The sequence below is a fragment of the Enoplosus armatus genome, chromosome 11 (genome assembly GCF_043641665.1).
Source record: "Enoplosus armatus isolate fEnoArm2 chromosome 11, fEnoArm2.hap1, whole genome shotgun sequence".
In the NCBI taxonomy this organism is placed as follows: Eukaryota; Metazoa; Chordata; class Actinopteri; order Centrarchiformes; family Enoplosidae; genus Enoplosus; species Enoplosus armatus.
In genome coordinates, this window is record NC_092190.1 from 7536588 (window position 1) to 7560850 (window position 24263).

The 24263-nt window shown below is 41.9% G+C and overlaps 1 protein-coding gene across 3 annotated transcripts in view; it reads left to right on the forward strand.

Moving 5' to 3' along the window:
• The window catches only part of fgf14 (fibroblast growth factor 14), a 95777-nt gene that overhangs the window by 47868 nt on the left and 23646 nt on the right, over positions 1 to 24263 (forward strand). For 2 of the 3 annotated variants that reach the window (XM_070914124.1, XM_070914126.1), the window contains exon 2: positions 23847 to 23957. In XM_070914124.1, coding sequence (XP_070770225.1) covers positions 23847 to 23957 — 111 coding nt within the window. Of the gene's footprint in view, positions 1 to 16135; positions 16329 to 23846; positions 23958 to 24263 lie in introns of those variants that run through there. The other variant, XM_070914125.1, reaches the window with a different exon arrangement.

Genomic DNA, 24263 nt, shown 5'->3' on the forward strand with positions numbered 1-24263 from the left:
TACCTGCGCATGAATTTTGCTGTGTATATTTACAGCTCGCAGAGGATGAATACTGATGCTTTGGTGCCTCCACCTCTAGCAATTTTCACAAGATATCAAAATCTGTTGGACAGATTACCATGGAATTTGCTGAGCATTCAGTGTACCTTAGATGTGAGATGATTGATTTTTTTGTTGGGCATGACAGCAAGCAGTAAACACAGCACTGGCATATGATCAGCATATAAAGTTGATGTGGTGAACATGTTGGCGACAAAATGTGCCTCTTTGCACATCCAGCAGATGTGGAGCAACATTAACATCTTGACGATTGTAGGTCTAATATTGACTCTCGTTTTAGCTCTTTCGGTCTTCACCTGAGGAAATGATTTGTCTTTTTAGACACTAAATTCTTCACAGTGTTCACCAACTAGTCGCTAACTTTGTCTGTCTACTGTTTGGTGTTGGACAAGTTGCTTACAATGGGTTTATGAGAGCTTTTTGTGCTGAAAACAGCTGCTACAGCTGGAAGCTATTTGATGAGAGCGGTGAGAGCGAACCAAAACAGCGAGCTGAAAGATGGTAAAACAGTCTGCAGAGATAAGGGAACTGCTGGGTCAGGTGATCATTCTGCCTGTTTGTCACTATGAGCTTAATATATATGTCTAGTGATATTTTTGATTGTTAATATAAAAGTATTAGTGCAGCTTTAAGGCTAACTGCACACAAGACATTTAAGAATTGATCGTGCTTGTTGCCATGAACATAGGATTCTATACAGTGATTAAGGGTTTGTAGTCTGATCAGCGATCCTATCAGTGCCTTCCTCCTCTGATACCTGAAGTCTTTTGTTTGCATTCATTCTCTATTCTTAACACGCAGTTATGCTGTGAACAGACGCATATGTGCATGCTAACAGTTGTTGTTCCTTGACAAAAAACAGTGTGTTTGCCATTAGCCTGCGGAGAGACAAGACTCCGACCTCTCTATAAGACAGATGAGTTAAACCAATCTAATTCGAGCTCGTCGATAGGAAAGGAGCACATTTCCCTGAGCAGAAATTGACCAGGTGTCAGGGGGGCTGATGGAGAGGGCAGTGTGTGCTAATGTGCTTGCATGTGTGTAGCAGCTTTTGTGAGTGCAGACATTTGTGTGCACCTGTACTTCACAAGCATCTTACTTTTCCCAGGAGCTCCCCTTTATTTGAGGATGTTGCTATTTTTAGAGCTGTGTCGAAAGGTCAGCTCCTCTATCGGCTGGAAAAACACTGAAACAACGGTTTAACAGAAAAACATGCATCCTCTGGGAAATAGGCACCGCTTTGCCACAGTCACCTGCTACATGCTTTGCATCACAAACAATGCATTGCTGTGATGACACTGTGTGATGCTATTTTGACTGATGGTTTAGCCAGTAGGCTGCCTGCTGTACATGATGTCTTATATCAAATCATGCTTTTCAAAGTTCAGTTTTGTTGTCATTTTACATTTTATGACACAGGATTGCACAATGAAATGCAGTTATAACCCCCTCCACGCTCAACACACAGAAAATATATAAATACATATTTAAATTAGAATAGAATAAAACAGTAAAATAGGCATAACATAGAACAAAGTATATAAAAGTAGCACTAAAGAAAGGAAGAAAAAGGAAAACGTAATTATCTTTACAAGAAAGACAGTTATGTGTATATATACATGTATACACACAGAAAATATGTACAGTATGTGCAATATCAGTGAAATAGGAGTAATATAAGTTATAGTGCAAAACTTTGGTTTTAGTAGAAATGGTAGTGCAAAAGGTAATGGTGTAGTAATGTGCAAAACCAGCATAACAGAAAGTTCAATGTAAAAAGAAAAATTACCTTGAAAAATTTACATTAACCAGCTTTCGTTGTCTGGAGTCATCATTATGCCTCCAAAAAGACTGCTGCTTTTTTTAAATCGACCCATTTTGTTTCACCAGAATTTCACCAGATAAAATGTGATCCTATAATTTTTTTGGGTGACCTTCATATAAAACCTGCTGGTCTTATGCTTGACCCAAAATCTTTCTTTTGACCATCAAATGTTCACCCCATGTCAGCCTGAACGCTGTCTGTGAGAAGTTTGTAGTTTTCTTCACAAAGAGCAGCAGATATGGTCACCTTGAATTCATGTGGGTACAATGGATTCCAAGGGTGTTAAGTTTTCATGTCAAAAAAAAGTATCAAAACATTCACAGAAGCTCCTGAAGCCACTGCAGCAGCATCAGTCCACTTTCCCACCATCCATCTATGTGCCTAGTTTGTTCCAGCCACTCATATATATCTTCAAAATATAGATATTCTGCTTCTTTGCTGCACTGTTGTCCTCCTGGAAGCTCCAAGAGAAGATATGTATTCAGCCGTATTTTGGAAAAACAATGATATTTTGATGTATGTTTTGAACATACAGTATCAATACCACAATGTAAAAATACTCTGTTACAAAGTACTGTAAAAGTCCTATACTCTAAATCCAGGACAGAAGTTTTATCAACTAAATGTACTTAAAGTATCAAAAGTTAAAGCACTAAAAATGCAGAATGTCCCCTTTAAATACGTTATGTTATTATATACAATATATTATATTATTGGATATTTTATATATTGCGTGATTATTGTTGATGCATTGACATTAAAGCAGCATTTTAATGGAGTAGCTGGTTGAGGGGGAGCTGATTGTAACTACTTTATATACTCCTGGATTGTTCAATCTATAGCAATGTTACATATTTCATAAACTGACATGTTTTACAAGTACAATTTAAATATTATGTAAATAATAACTAGGATTAAGTGTTATAAAATGGAAATGCTCAAAGTCCAAGTGCCTCCAAATTGTATTTAAGCACATAACTTTCCAACACTGTCTACGAATAAGTTGATTTATGCTGCAGGAGGATCCATCCATTGAATCAACATGAATTCAAGCTGATGAAAGTAAACAACCACCTCTCTAGTATACAAAGTTGTGTGGTGTTTTATGCTGATAAATAAATTTTGGGTGGAGTATCACTTGAAGCTAATAGGCCGTAGCAGCGATCATATGAGGTCAGATGTGTTAAGTTGCAACACCATCATCAACATCATCTGCTGTTGTCTCATCTGCCAAAACCTCGATCTTAAATATCTTGCAGCCCAAGATAAAAACATGTCCCTCCTCTGCGTCCTCCTCCACCTCCTCTGTAAGTGGGCGTGATGGAGGAGGTGAGTGAGCTCCAGCAGTACAGTGAAGGCCAACATCGATGTCCACATTGCAGGCTTTGTCCTGCCAATTTTTGAGCTCTCAAATCAAGTCCCACCCCAACCGGCTGTTTCATGTGGAAAGAAAATTACAATATTAAATAAATTTTTTTTTTTGCATGAACTTCAAGTAATTTTCTTCTCACAGTACATTTCAAATGGGTTAACATACCCTCCCTCATGTGTAGCCCAGTCATGAAGACTTGGGTTCTGGCATCTCACTTACACACTAGCTAATTATAGTCCACTGTAATTACAAATGTGTCATTTCTCATTAGGCCCTAACAGCAGACATGCAAATGAAACACTATTTGACAGAGGGCTTTTTTATCTTTTCCTCCACTCTTTTATATCTTTCAGTTTGACACGGAGTAAAAAACAGCTTAAAGGTACTCATCCTTCCATTTTAATAAAGCTTACATATCTGTCATTATTATTTCATTATCCTGATTTGCATATATGTTAATTAGGCCCTTGGGGCATAAACATAGCACATGGTGTTGAAGCTTTGATTTTGTTCGTCTCTGCACTGTTTTTCTGCATCACCTGCTTTTCTTATGACACTACTTTCTCTTCTAACCTGCGCAATTTATGTGCAGGTTAGAAGAGCTCTCTAAGACCTTTAACCTGTGGAGATTACTGAGACTGAGATTATTTACATCTTTGTAATTCTGTCATTGGTAGAGGCTAATGTCTGATTTCTACATTAAATCAAGAACACATAAACACATTGCCAACTGTGGTCATCTGGCTGTGTACATTAACAGTGACCAGCTCAGTTAGTGTGTGTGCAGGATGCACCACTGACCGCTATTGGAAACTGTGTCCTAAGGCTCTGATCTATACATCATAGAGCCCTCTGTGCCTCCATTGCATAACATATGGAAATGAAAACAAATGTCCTTTTTTTCTATCTTTTATTTATGACATTATATTTACTGTGTTTCCCTCTCTCTTTCCATCTATGACATTCACACATATGCACATACACATGAATTTATGAGGAGTATACATACAGAACATATATATGTATCAGATACCAGTAGGCAATAAGGGATCAATTAATCTTTTACAGCACTCAGAAACCCACAATCACATTATGGCTTATCACTACACCAACTCTAATATTAGTTACTGCTCACAACACAGCCTCACTTCCTCTAGTTAGGTCATAACTCCACATAGAGTTCACCACTGCTTTCATCATGTTGTCAGAACCTCTGTGAGTTAATAGTTTATCAAATCAGCGGTCTATCTATCAATCAATTGAGAGTTGGACACCAGGGGATGTCATTATCAGACACACGTCCGAACACATCTTCAGTGATGTGGCCTGTTTTGGCCACTTGAGGGCATCTTGGCTTTCTTAAGACTAAGAGTGTTTTGTTTCTTGTAAAGTGTTCCAGTTTTAGTTCAGTGTATAGCTTCGCCAGCTGGTTATCTAAATGCAGTGGAAGATACGTAATGTAAATATAGTGGTTACAGTCAGAGTAGATTTCTAGGAAAGTAACAGTCTGGCATGTTAGTGTGAAAAGATCTGGTGAATTAAACATAGGACGAAGCACTATGTGTTGCTCCAATTGCAAATTGAAGTTGATAGGGATCCATTTAGTGGGAACTCTTTTGTTTTTTTGTCAGTGTAGAAACCATCGTTAGACTTGTAACCTTCGTTTTAGAAAGAAAGACTTTTCGAATAGAGCTACAGAATATATTCTCTGTGCAGAGCAGTTTGCCTCTCTTTGATCAACACTGTAATCCTGCAGCAGTGTCCTGCTGAGCTCTGTACTGCGCTCTAGTGGCTGAAAAGTAGTAAAGCAATTTGTAAGTAGCAATTTAAGCATGACAGGAGGGTCAAAATCACCCCAGCAGGAGCTGCATGTTCATTCTTATTCTTCATTCTTAAAACAGTTGCAGATTATGTGAAGTTGGCGTGACACTTTTGTCTGCAAGCCTGTAGCTGCAACAAAACAGATGTAGCAAATGAGCTGGATAATTGTGCACTTCTGTTTGACAGTTTACCAAGAGTTTATGAATTCAACTCTCTTGCCAACAAACAAACAATCCAGCAATGTGTGTCATCTAACATCAAGCTAAGAGCAACACTGACATGATCATTTATACTGACATGATCCACCGGTGAGTTACTCTTTTCTGTAAGCGTTATTGGTGCAAAACACTCCACATTCACCTGAATAGTGATTACAGTGATCTTGTGGAGCCACAATGTTCTGAGTTGGCAAATATTTTTTGCTGCTTTACTATTTCCAGTCATAACGACACTAAATTCCAGTGAGTTGATACTGTTAATACAAGTACCGATTAACTGAAAACATTCACATTATGTTCAATTTTACAATCAACCCAGCTGATCTCAGAGAAACCCTTTTAAGATGTCTTTCTCTACAAGCCCCAAGAGTTAGTTAGTTGTGGAAACATAAACAGAGGCCAAATAGATGACCTCATAGTATGAATATGCTCCAGAGTGCCTCTGTGTAAGATGCCTGCATTTGCAAATCTGTTCCACACATACAAAACATTTAAAACACTGTTTATATCTTTACATCTTAGGCCCTCATTTCATTTAGTTTGTCTTTTGTATAGTATTGGGTTGTTTCTTATGTTGCACATATTTAATGATCAATTAATTCACCACCATACAATCTGAACATGGCAGTTTTGTTCAGCTCACACACTAAACTTTTATCCACACAACATAGATTGTTTAAATGTAACTTTTCAGAGACAATAAAGTTTCTTTTCCCTTAAGTTTTTATATATCCATCTGCAAGGTACAAGTGCTGCTACAGTAGCATCAACTGTCTTGCCTTATACTGTCAACACGGAGCAGACCTTCCTGACTGGTTTCGTTGTAAAATTTTGAGCAGCATTTTCCAAGGAGCTTCTGATCTGTACCTCACATAATTTGGCTAATTGGTTTGTTTGCACTGGCTTCTGGCCAAATGTTGCTGAAAATTAGTTGAAAGCAAATGATCTACATGAGGAATTTTTCTCAGCTCATGTACAAATCTCCAACGGGTGATTTTTAGGTGTGTGTGTATTCAAATATGTATTTTTCCATGTTTGTGGGTGTGTGTGTGTGTGTGTGTGTGTGTGTGTGTGTAGGTGTGTGACTGTGTTGACCATAGTTATTAGAATAACTGAAATAAAAGTGAAGATATCATGTGTAGTAAAATATGACAGAAAATATAGGCTAATACCTTAGCAATGTCTGATCCTAAATTAAGCACAATACAAATTTAACTGTCTGCTAAATAAGTTAAAACTTAAAATGAAAAAAGCTGAAATGACACATCAGGGATCGCAGACCAACTGTAACTCCACTGTCTGTAAGACTGAGTGGATCCTGCGATACAGAACGTGTACAGAAGTACTTGATGTATTCTGAGCTTTGGTAACATTTGATCTGTGACGGTGTTAATGGGTGTCTGAGTGTGGGGTAATGTCTGCCGGTTAATGACTGCTGTCATACTAGAGTATTAACCCCCGTCACTTCAGACGAATCACCGCGCTGCTCGTCCCCCTTCCACCTCCATTAGCTCACAGTGTGTGACGCACACACACACACGCATTATTTCTGCAGTGGCAGGGCATCGTCTGTTTTTTCTTACTTTATTCTCAGGGCCAAGAGGGTCACAGCAGCCAAAGCGCCACCCAAGCTAATGACGATTAGCGTCATAACTTTAGCCATTACAGACATCATTAGTCTTTCATTGTCTCTTGGGGAAAACTTTATTGCTGTTGTCAATCAGAGGTCGCTGAGGTCCCATTCACACACCGTCTCATTGGAGATCTATGGTGCATATCACATGAGCCCACCTTAATAGACCCGGAGGAAGGAAACATTAAAACAGGAGCGATGTGAAACACACTTATTAGACATAATATTTCATGGAGGTATTATTTTTTATGGCTATGGTTTCATTAACAAGAGGACATTTGTCATGTTGTAATAAAGAATGTTTATAATTCATATGCAATGCATGGTTATGAAGTCCACTTTTTTTCCAGTATGGTAGTTCATTCCTGAAAAGCTCCATTAAGCAATATTTTGAATCAAATATACACCCTTCTTGAAATGTCAAAGGTCTATTGGTACTTCTAATATATAAAACTCATCACATTTCGCAGCTCTTTGCAGCATTAAATTGCTTTTAACTCATCATTTTGGTCTCTGTCTGCCCCTAAACTGTGTGGCCACATTTTTGTGTTATAGCAGTTGTTGTAGTTATTATTAAGATTAAATTAGACTTTATTAATCCCACAGCGGGGAAATTTACAAGTCACAGCAGCAAAGACAGAAAGGTGCAGAAACACACAGCAGACAAGCACTGTGTCAATAATAATTAGAAGTATTTTTTAAAAAAGAAAAACAATATACAAATAATAAATACAGATATGGGGGACAAAAATAAATGCATACACGGAAAATATAAAGTATGTACAGATTTATGTGCAGTTAAACAGTCTTATAGCCGAAGGAATGAACGACCTGCAGTAGCGCTCCTTCTTACACCGTGGGTGTAACAGTCTGCTGCTGAAGGAGCGGCGCAGGGCCCCCACAGCCTCGTGCAGGGGGTGAGAGGTGTTGTCCATGATGGATGTCAGCTTGGCTAACATCCCCCCCCCCCCTCCTCAATGGAGTCCAGCGGGCAGTCCAGAACAGAGCCGGCTCGCCTAATCAGTCTATTGAGCCTCCTCCTGTCCCTGTCCATGCTGCCCCCCCCCAGCAGACCAGAGCATAGAAGATAGCTGAAGCTACCACAGTGTCATAAAACGTCCGGAGCAGTTTGCTGCTACACACGGAAGGACCTCAGCCTCCTCAGCAGGTAGAGGCGGCTTTGGCCCTTGTACAGGGCCTGAGTGTGGTCAGACCAGATTTGATTTGGAGCTTGACCTGACCTGACATCTCCCTCATTACCATTCTATCAAACCCCAGGACTGTATGCTCAGGCCCTTTCCCTGCTTCAGATGATGATGATTATGATTATTATTATTGTGCAGACCTACACACTGTGTTTGCTTACCTACATGCTCATGCACCACTCAGAAACAAACACAGAAAGCATGTAAACACTCATCCATACAGACTTGGGAGACCAAATGTCCTCACAATAATAACATGATCAGGATGAACCTGATTTTGACAGAGAAGAATAACTACGAAATAACAGTATGAGTGCAGACCTTAAAGGAATAGTTTGGCATTTTGGGAAATATGCTTTTTCTTTTTCTTACCCAAAGTTAGATGAGAAGATTGATACCACTCTCAAACATGAGCATGGTCTTTCCCCAAATGTCAAACTATTCCTTTAAGGTCTGCACTCAAACTGTTATTTCTTGGTTATGTCTGGGCTCAGGTTTAGGTTTAAGGCTAGGGTTTCATTTGGGGTCATGGTTAGGCCAAGTACGTGTTAGGATTAGGCTCAGTGTGAAGGTGTGTGTTTTATTTTACGGATTAGGGTTGAAGGGGTAAACACTTTGGATTTCCTTTGGAACATCTATCTGTATATCTGTGTGGCCTGTCCAAAGCCTGGTTCCTCTTCCAAGCTATTTGATTTGTGCTTGTTCTAAGTAGAATACCTGCTTCTGTATATGTGTTTTTATGAAGTGTGTGTGTGTGTGTGTGTGTGTGTGTGTGTGTGTGTGTGTGTGTGTGTGTGTGTGGCCATTTGACAGGAGTGTGTAGAAGCTGTCAGTAGTGGTAATGTTGTGAAATGTAGGTAGGGATTCTGATGATACCTGATGTGAATGCAGGCGTAAGAAGCCCACAGGTCCATCTGTGGACTGCAGCTTGACAGGGAGCCAGTTTAGAAAAAAAGGCACTGACCACACCTGAAGGTCACTGCCGGCTCCGTCTATGTATTTGTTTTGTCTTAAAATATGCGTTTGCAAGCTTGTGTTGCAGACTCAACCAAACTGATATCCTTTACATCCACAGCAGCATTCACTGACCTGATTTTCCCCATATCACATCTTTTGAATTCACAAACAGAGCTTGGCTTGACCCGACATCAACCTCATTACCATTCTATTAAGGTCCTTCACCTGCATCAGAAAATTATTAATATTAATGCGCTCACCTATGCACTCTATGCATTTGCAAGTGGGCACACACACTGCCTTTGCTCACCTACACACCCATGCATCGACACTTTTGCTCGCTGAGAAATAAACAATAAAGCATGCACTCACACACACACACACACCTATACGCACTTGGTGTCAGCCTTCAGCTCCGGAAGCAGGCCTTGCCAGAAGGGTCTGGACTAATTGATATTCTCCCACACTGCCCAGGGCTTCTCCAAGGAACCTCACTCTGCAGTGCTGCTGACAAGGCACATTCCATCACTGCTGCAGACTTAAAATAGGATCAAAGGATGGAGCTGTGTGTGTGTGTGTGTGTGTGTGTGTGTGTGTGTGTGTAAGACTGATAGAAAGAGAGAGAGAGAAGAGAGAGGATATGTGTGACCAGTATGTTGACTCCTCAGTGAATAGTGACAGGGTTGTTTTGAGTCTGCATGTCTGCCTTTGGTCCCTTCTGTGTGACTTTCCTCTGTATTTGCATCCCTCTCTTTATATTTGCCTCTTTGCTCACATTAGTGTCCTTAAACACCCTCGTTTTGCTTCATACCAAATTATGCACCATATAACTGGGGTTGTTTGTGATTTGGGCTATTATCCGGTAGTTAACCAATCACTGCTGGTGAGGGGGCCACAGGGCTGTGTTTAATCACTGGCACTCGTACCCAATTGTGCCTCCCTCCACTTTCTGTAACCAGGTTTTCTTAAAATGTGCAGAAAGTCAGAGTAGATGGCAAAAAAAGCCCCCAGCCACATATTTTTTTCACCAATTGACCTTTCTGTCCAAAGTTATGGTCACCAAGAAGACTTAATTAGGTGGCTCCTTTAGCCTTATAACCACGGAAACTCACAATTCAATCAAGATGTCATTATGTGACCCCCCCCCCCCCCCCCCCAACTTAACAGCATGTCCAATCATTCCTTCCCACAAGCCCGTCCTCCACCTCTCCTCTCTGATTTGTTCATGTGGTTGATTTTGTTTTACTGTAGCTCAGCAACATAAGTGTTAACTTAAGTTTTTTTTTTTTATCTGGGAGTAAGCTATTTGTGAGTGGAGCTCACAGTTTGAAGCCACTGTGTTTCATTAATGTCTCCGTCGGAGGGCTGCACAGCTCAGGCCCACTCTAATCTCATTCCTGGGGGACGGGCAACACTCCATCATGCTCACAACAGAGAGACATATTGTAATGTGGCTATACATATTCTCTGGTGGCATATTTAGTGCACCTAGCGGCGATTATGTGATGTACATTTAAATGATTTTATGACACTCTGCATGAGATGATGAACAAGCTATTTAAAGGTCTGTGAGCAGCAGACTTAATGTATCTGCTCCTTCGCTCGCTTGGAACTAAATCTCTCCAGGGTTGTTTTCTAACCTTTTCAAATATATTATTCATTGACAGTGCAGTAGGCAATAAAACAACACTTGGATTGCCTCTCATTTGATCGCTCACCAGCTCATTCGTGCATTCATACATTCACCTGCATGTTATGAGACTGGGGCAGGTAATAGCCCCTCGCAAATAAGGAGCAATAGTCACAAGAAAAGCTCCAGTCCAAGAACTGAATGCTACGCCTTCATGTCACATCGGCTGTATCTGAATGATTCGAGTATTCACAAGGACGTCTATGTAGAAGACTAAATTGTTCGGTCTGTGCAATACGTGATGGTGTTGACTGTCGCTTTTACACTCGTTTTTATTTTGAATTGTGGGACACTTTGAATCCACTATAAAAGTATAAAGTAGTAAAGCTAAGTTTGAAAGCACTGTAAAGACACTGTATGGACTGTATCTCCTATTACGTCAGCCTCTATTCCACCTCCAGACCCCTCTGATCTTGTTACTTTTCGCCGTCCCACGTTTTCCAGTCAAAATTCAAAGGTGATGGAGCCTTTTCCCTGGCTGACGGTTTCGCTTTTAAGCAGCTTTAAAGTAGTTATAATCATCTTATTCTCCAATGCCTGACTGTGTTTTACATATTCTGCGTATCATCTTGTTCCAGCTCTATGATGTTTACACTGAGGAAAATATTCAAACCCCAAGACTCTGTGTTTTTAATGGCTGTAGTGCTCCATCAAATGGAAATATTCTAGATGTGCATAACTTTAGACAAATTTCCCCCAAATTCAGCCTGACATATTTGGCGTCTTTGGAAACTTTTGGATCTCAACTATAATTTAAAAGAAAATGATGTGGCTTGGTCTCCACAGTAATTAATATGGTTGCTTTTATTTTGACTGTTTAAAATAGTCTCTCTGCAGCACTCTTGTCAAAATCAGTTGTTTTTAAATGTGCTCTTTAAATACATTTTACTTGACTAATAATTCTCAGTAGACACTTGGCTAACACTATTAAAAGGGCAAACTCACTATACAGTAAACTCACCACAATATTTAATGCGGATATTCTTGATTTATAACAACCCCTTGAACTTTCTGGCCCTCACCCACCTTCAGGGCCTCACCATGTGCTCTTAATTTGTGGCCATTTAACAAAAGCTCTCCATTTTTATTCCCTCTTACAAGCACTTGATGTGTACTCGTCTATCTTGGCTCTCTGATTAGCTTGGCCTATTAGACTCATCATAACAAATGAGACACATGCACTGCAGAATACTTAGTCCATAAGCAGGCTCTCTAAGCTTTTATTGCTTCAGTAGATGGACTCATGATATTCAATGATTAAACAGCTGAAGCATGGGGAGGAAGAGAGGGACAAGGGAGGAAAGAAAATGACACAAATCCCAGCTAAGCAAAATCATTACTCATCTCAAATTAAATTAACTCTCTGTCTTTGATAATGCAATGTGATTTGATTCCGGCAAGTTAAGCTTCTTTTATTTCACTGGGCCTGAGAAGTGCTGACTGCTTTTCCTATCAAGACGGGTGATAAAAGAACACGGCCCTCAAGCAAAGTAATAGCAATAATCAAAGGGGTTGTTTACCCCATTCCAACGGGTGACATTTGCTTTGCCTCGGCAGCAGGACATCTAACGAACAGTAATGTAATTTCCTCAGAGGAGATTGGATTAAAATGTTCTGACCTGATGAGGCTGTGGCTTCACAAGTCTGCATCAGATTCTGCCTCGCTGAACCTTAGTGCATTTGGGTCTCCTTTCTTTCCATACAGCTGTGGATGGTATTATGGTCTCTGGTATTCTGCGTCCAGAATGTATTGATAATAGAGGAGTGTAAGCCCATATGCACCATATTTCACACGAGTCTTCTTTGCAACAGATTAATTTCTTGTAAATTAGATCACGCGGCAACATTTAGTCCTCTTTCATTTGTGGCTGGTCTCGGGCGAAATGTCCAAATGTGTTAATCTAACTGCCTTTCTCTGTGACCCAACTTAAAGAATGAATGAAGTGTTTAAAGTGTTTGTGAACAAATTAATGTGAACAGCTCGGGGCAGACTGTCAGTTCAACGTAACCACATTATGTCCTACAAGGGGCAGTATAAATGGGGCATTAGAAGTCACAGGAAAAGGTCTTGGCTTAGAGGGCCTTGGAATGGGACTGCAATGGACTCTCATTCGTTCACATGTAGGAGGAAAAAAAATGTAGGTATGTGCGCCCTTGTTTTGCTTCGTGAAAGAATATTTCACAGGGTTTTGATGTGCTTTTTGACGCCCTGCATTGTAATCTGTTTGATATAGAAGCATTCTCTAAACTTTTATTTTTGCTCAGTCAGTATGTGCTGTGGTAAGGCTTTTTGCATGTGCATGTCTGTGAAGAAGGCTTGTCTGACCGTCCATGCGTTCAACCTCCATGCTGTGTGATTAAGAAGGTAAAATCCACAGTGCAAAGCCTCTCCTCTCCAGTATTAACCCAAACCTTCATTGCCACATTTGTAGAAATGATGGGGATACTGGCATTACTCAAGCACACCAATGCTATTGTATGCCTAATATGAGATCATACTACTGCATACTGTTTCATGACTTTTGTTGTCTTTCGTTCAAATTCATTTTGTAGCACAGTCTTTCACTTCTGTCTCATATTTTTAAGAGCATTATGTGTCAAATTCTTCTTCCAAACTGGGATTTGTCTACTTATGCAGAAGAGGCTCTAATATTACCATCACAATCCTGTTCATACAATTAACTGTGTGTATTAAGCAACATACAAACAAGATTTGCTAAACCTGCAGGAAAATATTCCTTCTTTTCCTGTGAGTTGCGATTTTACTTTCATGCAATGCCAAGTACCCCGCCCCTGCATGGTTGCTATTGAAGAAGATCGATTAAATAGCCGTTACTGCTCGGCTCAGAGACGGTGCTGTGACAGTGCTGCTGCTGTGGCTGAGGGACCATTGTTGAGCTGACAGTGTCCGCTGCTGGTTGGAGAGATAAACTGCAGCGCCTCCTGCAGCGCCGCAGAGCAGGAGGCTTCTGAACAGCCACGGGACACAAACAGTGCATCCACAGCTGGAGCTCGACTGAGTGTAGGAAGGGGGGGGGGGGGGGGGGGGGGGGTCACCTGACCACCGGTGCACATACCGAAGCATGATTTTAAATATGCGGGATCATGAATACCCTTAAATGTGAATTTGATAAGGCATCTATGAGACAGTCTGTATGCATTGTGGTATCAGTTGCCACGCAGGGACAATGCTATCATTTCTTCTGTCTGTGACACTTTTTGCTGTGATGGAATAAGAATGATCCCTCTATACTTGTGTGCCTGACAGCTCAACCCGTCCATCTTACATCCAGCACAGCTGGGTATCAACAGGTGCGTCTGGCGTGCGGAGAATGAACGCACACCAGGGCAATGCAATACAGCGCTCCAGTCCCCTATTAACCCAAATGTTTAATTACAGCCACAAACAGCAGATGGCTCTCTTGAGTTTTAATTTCTCTGCCTGTGATTGAGACTTAGATGATATTCAAGCCCCAAACAAGAAAAGGATCAAATGTGTTGTCTTACTCCGGCTTTTATTGTCTGCTCCATCGTCTGCATGGAGGAATTAGGTGGAGTGGAGCATTAAGTGGTTCTCCAGTTGCTTGTGGTTCACACGAGATACCCCGCAGTCCCCTGTGGACGTTCAAGTAAAGGTTTTGATGTCCGACTCGAGGAAGCCTTTCCCTCCGTCACTGTGCGGTGCTGTCCGCGGTGCTGAAACCACAAAGCGCAAATGGAGCGCGCAGTCTGAAGGGCTCCAATTAAAACAATGTGAATGGGCTTCTTGACCACAGTGACCAGTATTCCCCCTCATGAGGTAGAACATAAAGGCGTTGTAATCGACTTGGATTTTTTTTATTGAATTGAAACGATGCAGATTTGACTGAAACACTGAGGTGAAAATGTAGAAATGCCACTCTGCCAGCAGTCCTTTGTATTATCATTTGTGTAGTTACTTCCAGTTATTGAGCAAAAGCTCTCATTTTACAGTAAATGTACTGAAGAGCCCAAACTGAAGCATTCAAGAATAAAATCTTACCATCTACCCAGCTGCTCATTTCCCTTCAAGCAGGGGCTTGGTGGTCGAGAGGGAGGGAGGGAGGGAGGGAGGGAGTGGGGGAGGGCATCCTCTTCACTCAGGCGTGTACTAACGAGTGGTTAGGACTTGTTGATGGGGAGGATTTGTTGATCTGGGGTATATAGACTGAAGCCAGTGACCACCGCTTCCTTTCGGGGGTTGTTTTTTCTTTGAGCGTGGGAAAATAATTAGTGCTGTACATCAGTGGCGTCCCTTTACTTATTCCCTTTACGCACTGGTCGCCTTACATGGATCCCGCACGCCGTGGGCTCTGTAGGAAGACCCGCTGGGTCGCCTGCTGATCGCCGGCGGTTTTAAGTTGATATATCTGTATGCAGCTTGTCACACAATGCAGACGTCATCTCCACAGGATTTAGATCAGCTTTGGTTATGCTTTTTTTTTCTCCCGGGCTCCTGTCGCACCCAGCCGCCTGTGTTGTGGTTGTGGAATACGGTGAAGAAAATCTGTTTTTGAGAGCGAGATCTGGCAGGTAGTTGGAATACAAGTTTGCATTCATTTAGCCTGCTGCATCGATTTCTAACTCTTGTACGGTTGCGTATTTCTTCCCATCTCCCAGTGTGTGACAGTTGATCAGTCACCGCAGGGTCGCTGTCGCGGATTGCTTCTTGCAAACTTGGAGTTCGTTTCGGCCGGGCTGCTGTTTCTTCACTCGAGCGCTGATCTCCGTAGGAGTCGCCTGTATTTGGCTTGATCGCTGCCGGCGCACATGCACAGGCGTCCCCGCCGCTGCCCAAACAGCGACTCCTGATAGAGCCAGCTCGTCTGGCAGAAGGAGGAGAAAACGGAGGGAGAACGGAGGAGAAGAGTCGGTGAACGTGCTGTGAGGACGCTGCAGCCGGTATTGGACATTTAAGGAGACGATGCCACTGAACATGTCACAGACAATGAACAAAAACATCACTGTGCAGGTATGACAAACCCTCTGACATCTCGGTCCGCGTGAGTTTGGCATAGCCCTTCATCAAGACTGTGGTTATTGATGCATGTGTGGAATTACGCATGAACTGATCTCATTTTCCATCATGTGCAAGAATCTTTCGAGTGATGATGACAGCTGTTAATATCGCAACTATCATGTAGTATTTGGACAAAAAAAGAAAACCAGCTCCTAAAAAATATATATATATATATTTGACATTTGACACCCCGGAACGGACCACTTAGCCGCCACCATGGGACTGTGACCCGGGCTGCGAGCTCTGAGAGGCGGCTGTTTGTGTAGTCTGTGCTCCGTGTGCAGACTGGACCCGAGCAGTTGTGACATTTTGAGCCATGGCTGCTGCTATCGCGAGTGGGCTGATCAGACAGAAGAGGCAGGCACGGGAGCAGCATTTAGACCGCCCCTCGACCAACCGACGGAGGAAGAGCCCCAACAAGAACAAGGGGCTCTGCAATGGGAACCTGGTCGACATCTTCTCTAAAGTGCGCATCTTCGGCCTCAGGAAGCGGAGACTACGGAGACAAGGTCTGGGAACTTTAGTGTGCAAGGTGCCTGCTGTGTTGGCGTTGTGCATCCAGTGTAAACAAGTGTAAACATGTGCATACCTTCAAGCACTGGTTGATAGCTCTAATTAGGCCTTTAACGATCATAATGACGTGACCACATGTGTAGATAATTAAAAATGAGCGATGTGCATTTATTACTGATTATACAAACTTGATTATACAAATTGCTGCTCAGTGCGTAAAAAGTTCAGCTGAGGGGGAGGAAGCATTTTGTTTTGTATGATGGCCACTTGGTTGAAAATAACAAACCTGCCTCTGATTTACATGCAATCCCAGGGTAGCTGACAGGCTCCTGACGAGTTGTACCAAATGGTTTCGACAGGTTTACCGAGCTGCCACCTCGGCGATTCACAAAAGGGCCTGATCGTTAGAAAGCGCATCCTGCTTAGTACACGAGCGCGTCACAAAAGCCAGGAATGAAACTCATTTATATGCAAGCAAAAAGGTCAATATCTCCCTCGGCATGGAGGTTACGCCTTTCAAACATAATCTTTTCTCGAATAATTTTTACGAATTCGCGGGCCAAAGACCTCTTGCTGCTCCAGCTGATATTCGTTCCACTTATGAAAATGTCATGAACGTTTTTGCTCTAATGTGGCAACCTGGGGTTGTTAAAGAGCACTGTCAACAATTATTTCACTGCTGGAATCAGTGCCAACTGCGAGGATCATTTTTCTTACAAAAATGAATTAGGATAATTCATTTAGGAAGGAAATTACTCCAATTATTTCCCCTTGTTAGTGAATGATGGAAAACGGGTCTGGAATCATCAGGTGTCAAACCTGTTGCACCAGAGATGCTATAACTCCAACTGATTAAACTCCATTTTGCATGGTTTAACGGCAAACTCACTCAGTTACTAAGAAAGGAGAGAGCAACAAATCAGGAACGACCTGATAATTAATGAATCTTTAATCTACTATATAGCCCTCAATTTGGAGTTATTCGTTGAAGATTAAAGTCCAATCAAAACGTCCATAAAGTAATGATCTGATGATCGTGAAGTAACGGAGGACTACATTGTAACTACTCATGTAGATGTACCTCTTCAAAAGGGGGTGCATAAATAGAGTAACTAATAATTCAATCATTAGTAATGAATGAGTGGCTACTAGTTCAGAGCTAATCAGCAACGATTCATTAATATAGTACCTCCCAGTCTGTTCTCTGGTAACTCTACTATAGACCTCAATACGGAGTTATTCAGGAGCTGACCATTAACGGTTCATTAATTATCAGGTCGTTCCTGATAATGGCATTCCTTCCTCTCGTTTCTGAGTAACCACTCGCATTTTTGTGTATTGTGAAGTGTGTCTTTCATCTCGTTCACAAAGAGAACCATTTTGGTAGCCGAAAATGTCCCCTTCACTAGCCCTTAGTGATAACATGGATTAAACTGGCTTTAACAGGATCTATATTGTATTATGGTAGCACATAGAGGCCACATCTGGACAGGGGTCAGTTTGCAGCAGAATGGCATGGTTATAATCGGCTATCCTCCAGGCTGCTGTTTTCTGCTTAGGGCCCACTGTGTGCATGCGTTAGGCTCTGTGTGTGTGTGTGTGTGTGTGTGTGTGCGTCTGTCCCAGTGTTTGTCTGTCCTCTGTCATCGTGGAAGTGGCTCGTGGCGTATCTATCTTTTCATTTGAACGTCAGCAGTGTCCAGCAGCCTCCACAGCACAGATGTGGACAGACGATGCTGTCATTTGGTCTGGCCCCGCTACTAGAAAAAAAAAATACAAGGCTCTGTCCGCTGTCTTTTCTTGGTGTGGCGTTAGCTTGTTATGGATCTAAACAATTGGGATCTGGCTCAAATAAATCAGTCAGGCGTGGATTCCAAGTCAACCTGCCCTGGCAACCCTGAAATGACTTGACAACTTCACACCTGCAACGGCCATTTTATAGAGCAACTTGGGGCCTCCCCCGAGCCTCACGATACTGATGATAATCCACAGCAAGTGTTGGTGAACTGTGTTGGGAGGCTTCAAAAAGCCTGACCCTGCTGCCTGGAAGATGAGAAACACTAGTGAAAATAAAATTAAGGGGAAAAGCTGTTTTTAAAATGGGCATTTTGTCCTAATTTTTGAGGCTCTAATCAGAACGCTGTTTTCCTTTAATTTAGTGTTATTTGTGATTAGAGGCCTGATGGGAATATACTTCATTAATTTCACCCTCACATGAGAATTCGGGAAAAATCTTCAAGTGATAGCAGGCTTTGAAAAAGCTGCACATACCTACGTTTCTCTCTTCACCTCTCTCACACACTTTCCTTCTCCCCCTTCTTCTCTCTTATTCACCGTATTATCACAAGAGCACGCAGCACAAAGACTAACGGCTTGTTTGGTGTGCTTAATTTAATATTGGCCCCCAGAAGGACTTTTTGTTTTTGTGAGTGAGTGAAGTCGAATGCACCACCGATCATATGTGTTGTGATAACACAGGCAGACAAACGCTGTTGTCTTCATCTCCCAGGGCCTCCCTGTGACAGGTGAGCCTGCAGAGCAGAGCAGAGCAGCTTTCTAACCATCCAGACTACGATTCTATATTGAAGTCACATTCAGATTCCCTCTGAGATCTGTCAGGATGAGGGAGTGGAGGTGTCTGAAAATGTACTCTAACACCAGTATTCCCTTTGGCTTTGAGTATTGATCTTGTGAGTGAGACACTAGATTAGCTATTCTTATGGGCTGTATTGATTGGCACTGACATGAATTGTGTTTTTGAGCCAGAGCTCGTAGGTCCAATTCAAAGAAAATGTATCAAAACCATAAAAAAAAAAATCAATAGTAAGTATCCTCATCTTCCTTTTATTTTTGCAGTGTTGTTATTATGACAGGCTCTTCATAAAACCAGAGTACCCTCAGACCTAGATAAACAACACGAAATGTAAAAAATGAAGTGTTGTCTGCCGCGTTCATTAGAATGCACAGATGTGGTTTCCTGTCCTCATCCAGCACTTGAGGGAATATGCTGGGAACACTTTGTGTTTCCTCTGTCTTATCAGCTTTAATTTTAAATCATCCATGCATTTTGATCGCAGATGCGGAGCCAGTGATCACACCAATTTTTTTTTTAAGGGATTAGATGTGAATTGTAAATCCTATTACACTCAAACCCAGTAAGTGAGCTGGGGGCACATCCAGCTGGGGCTTGCCTATAATCTCACTGCTCTGGCTCTAATTATCTCTCTAGATTAGATCCATAGATCATTAGATCATGTTACATAGATCAGACCATTAGATTAGTTTACACGATCTAGAAACCCATTTGAGATGAATGCTTTCCTGCGCCGTCGCTGTTTATTCAAGAGTATGTTGACAGGACACAGCAGTGCGTCATCAGTCAGCTTTCAGAGCTGCCTGTATCAGATGAGTTATTGTTGAGATGTCAGAGATGTGGTTGATATAAGAGAAATTGGAAAGGGGTGGTAGTGCTCTAGCTTTCCTTTGCTTGATCTACTTTTACCATGACAACAGAAGCAACATCGAGGGGTTTTTCCTTTGCAGGCTGGAAAAGCCCTTCTCCTATTCCAGAAACATCCAAAGTGGGTCAGGCAGGGCAGGGCTGACAGCAGTCTACAACTGCTGCTGCAGCTGTGCGTGTGTGTGTTTGCTTTGCACTGAGCTGAACATGTGTCTTTGCGCACACACACACACAGACAGAGGAATGACACAACAGAAAATAAGACAGGAAGTGAATGAGGGAGCTGCAGGGAGGCCACTTTTAAAAAGAACCAAAAAAAAAAAAGAAATCACAACCTTTCTGTGACAGTTCAATTTATATGCAGAGAGGACTTCTGCTGCAGAACGGTATGATTTGAGATCTTACGGTTCTGATGCTTGTTGTTTTTCAGGGAACCCCCCTGCGGCTGCCAAACCACCACTCTGTTTCCGTAGAAACAAAGAAATGGCATTTAGAAACATACAGTCCTTCTGTTGTAAACACTAACACCAGTGCGGACCGGGAAAGTCCAACTGCAGGAGAGGCTGGACCGTCCATCAGTGATGGGGAGTCCGTCATAGAGGGGGAACATTCAGACAGACAAGGAGAAAGAAAGAAAGGAGACAAAAAGACAATGAGTATCAGAAGAAAGACGGCAAATGAGTCAAGGACCTTCTCAACTTAGGGAATTCCACAGAGACATTTTCAAAGCAGCGTGCATAGACCATATCGAGCTTTTCTGACAGTGATTTTATAATGACACAGCATTTCTGGTTCAGAGTCTTTCCTTCATATGTTTGCGTACGACATTTTTATCTTCCCATTCACGTATTCCCTTTGTCACAGTTTTATAAGACAATTCTCTTTCTTTCACTTGATAAACTGCCTCACTTACTCAATATTTCATAAACAATGCACAAAAAAATAAGGGCACGCACGCCTCTGTGGTGTAAATCACATTCAGATTCAATGGATTTTGCTTTGTGAGAGAATAAATGACCTCAAATGCATCGGAAACATGTTATCTATTGGCCATGAGTAAGTTTGACCTTCAACATGAGTTGTATCAATGGGTTGCCAGCTTTTTAAGAATAACAAAACCCATTATGCCACTCTAATGTATGTAGTAGCATACATGAATGTCTGATGTGAAACTGTCAGTCATAAATAATGCACTGGTTATTCGAGGACATTAATTCAGGACATATTCATTCAGAGGGCCCTCTGAATAGGATTATGCTCTATGTCAACGACTGTATATTATTGAATTATGCTTCATGACTATCTATCCAGTTTAATTCCCATTTGATAATTTAAATGAAAACTGAAATGTTACAGGTTTCGGCTCACTCTTGCTGCAGCTCAGAAATACTGTAGCTCGAAACTGGAGGGGAGTGTGTGTGTGTGTGTGTGTGTGTGTGTGTGAGATATACTGGCTGGCTCGCCTCAGGGAACACAGCCAACATCACATGATTTATAGCATGATGGAGGAGCCAAGTTCACCTCCACACACACACACACACACACACACACACACACACACATACACAAAGAGCATTCACACAACCAGTTATGCAGTTTTAATTATTACAGATTGCCCCCCATGGATCTGTCGTCAGAATCAATCTCACTGCGACACATTGTTTAAATGCTGCTGATCAAAGTCATTAATCGATCGCAGGTTAGCCAACTTCGTGTGTCCGCACACACGAGTATTTGCTCATGGGAATTGTGTAGTCATTAAACATTCTTGTGAAATTGCGTGTGTGTGTAAGCCTTGTGTTTGCATGGGTGTGTTTTTGTCTCCTGCTCTCGCCGCTGTATGAAAACTCCCCCGTCACTAGATTGTAAGGAATGTGTGTGTGGTGTGGTCTCGAGGTTACACTGAATGGTATCTGATTGCTGGATTCTCATGTGTTTGAAAGCGGTGGCAGTGGCTGGAAGACTGAAGGTTGAAAAGAGAGGTGGAGAGTGATACAATAAAGGCAGTAGTGCATTTGAATTTTTGTTTTTTTCTACTTCTCGGTGGTGTTAGAGCCATCTCTCTGATGCAGCGCAAAGTAATTGTCTCATATATGAAATAAGGAAGTTCTGAAACATTTAGTAGATTAATCAATTAGTCGACTGAAGGAAAATGAAGAAATATTGTTGCACGGTTTGAAGACACGCAGGGTTTTTCCAGAAACATCCCAATGTGTTTTCTATTCTTTTACATCTAAGCTTTGTTTTTCTTTGTTCAACTAAATTGCCTCGTTAGTTAGCAGTTGTTAAAGTAATTTATCAACCAAACATTTGTTTGTTCCAGCGTCTCTAACATGAGATTTTTCTCACATTTTTTCTTGTTGTAGCATTTGTAAATTGAATATCCTTGGATTTTGAATTATTGGTCGAACAAAACAAGATGTTTGAAGGTGTCGTGTTGAACCCAGGAAACTTGTGATGGCCATGTTTTACTATTTTTCAGACATTTTATAGATTATACTAGGGAAGCCCATTTCTGCCACAAAAGAAAAAGCAAATAGATGAAAAGTTAGTCATGATAAGGGGAAAACGTTTTTCATGGTCAACTACATTAAGCGTAAAAAAAATCATTGTTAGTTGCAGCCCTAACGACGAAATTGTAGGTGGGTAACAGAGGAATGCCCGTTCACAGATGAAGGAATCCATCTGTGTGTTACTCAAGGAAAACACCTACTACAGTATATGTTCCTCTCTCAAATAGAGATTGGACAATGTCTTCACAGCGACATCTGTCTCTCGCTGAATGTCTGCAGCTGGTTTGTCTGTATTATTGTAAACCAGGCAGATACAATCACCGTCCTGTCAGCCGGCTCAATGCGTAGCAGTCAGTCAGATTCTTCTTTAGCCACCTTTTCATTTTTCTGGTGAGGCAACAAAGCAGCGCTGTTGAATGCCATTGTGGCGGTACTGCTCGGATACACCACCAGAGAGGCATTTTCTCCCCTTTTCAGGCAGCAGGGAAAGGTCTCAGAGCTACCTAATGCCATCACCCGACAGACATTTCAAAAGACACTGCCTTGAGCCGTACACCGACAGAAATAAAAGCCTCTCTCTGCCCTCAGCAAGACCTCCTGAGTTCTCCTCTGTGGCCATGCTCTCTCTCTTTTTCTCTACTTTTCTCTCTCTCTCTCTCTCTCTCTCTCTCTCACTCACTCACTCACTCACTCACTCACTCACTCACTCACACACACACACACACACACACACACACACACACACACACACAGTGTGTTGCTTGCAAGGAGCACGGTTTAGGCTCAGGTGAATTTGATTGTTCACCTCCCCAGGGCTTTCTTAGAATGAAATCTGGTGTGATGGCTGTCTCTACAATAAGACTAATGTTGATGGTATATGACCCCAGTGCTTGTCCATGCACACACCCAGACACACACACGTACACACACACAGATGAAGAAATATTGTGGTACGGTGTGAGCACAAGCAATATTTTTCCAGGGACCATCCCAATGTGCAGCCACACGCAGGTTTATTAAAATGTACCCTTTTAAGTTTTCCATTCCTTTTACTTCTTAGTTTTTCACTTTAACTTTTTTCTCGTGTTATTACAAACCCAAAAAATGCCAAGTAAATTGCAACATGACTGGTTGAGCTGCAGTGGCGCTGGGCAATTTAACCGCAGCACTGATTTATTTACAGTAGATGTGGCTAATTCCCCTGGTGGGTCAGCTGGAAGGGACAGAGCACAGACGCTTTCCATCCTACACACTAAGAACCCAGAGAGGGTGCTGTTGGGTTCATTATGGGAGTCAGGCGACCACAGATTAATTCTGCTGCCTATAATTGGATGGCCTATCTCTGAGCAGGACAGGGCTTATGTGCCCAGAAAGTTGGCTGTGGGATTTGCCTGTGAACGTACACAGGAGTCCCCAAGTACTGTAAAGTAGTTCTGCACAGTGTTTCATGGTGTTTTATAGCTTATTTGGCTTCTTGTAGCTTTTCATCATTTTGCTAATTTCTAATGCCACTGTTCTTTCTCCCTCTTTCTCTCCTGCAGATCCCCAGCTCAAGGGTATAGTGACCAGGTTATATTGCAGGCAGGGATACTACTTGCAAATGAACCCCGATGGCTCTCTTGATGGGACCAAGGATGACAGCAGTAATTCCTGTGAGTACCTCGACTGTTGGCTTTCTAGAGCAAACATTTGATAAGAAGAATTGCTAACAGAGGACACTGATATATAAATCAACTATAGTTTGAAACTATAAAGATACTGATACTTAAATTCTGTGTAGGTTCCTTGAGCAGAAGTGCCTTGCTCACTTTCTGGTCTAGATTCATCCCTCATGTGCAGGAAATGAACCAGCGACCTTCCAGTCACGTTTCTCTAACCTTCAGGCCAATACCATACCTCATTTTTCAGCCTTAGGAGCAAAAGTGTCTTCTTAAATGGCAGCTATAGGATCACACAGA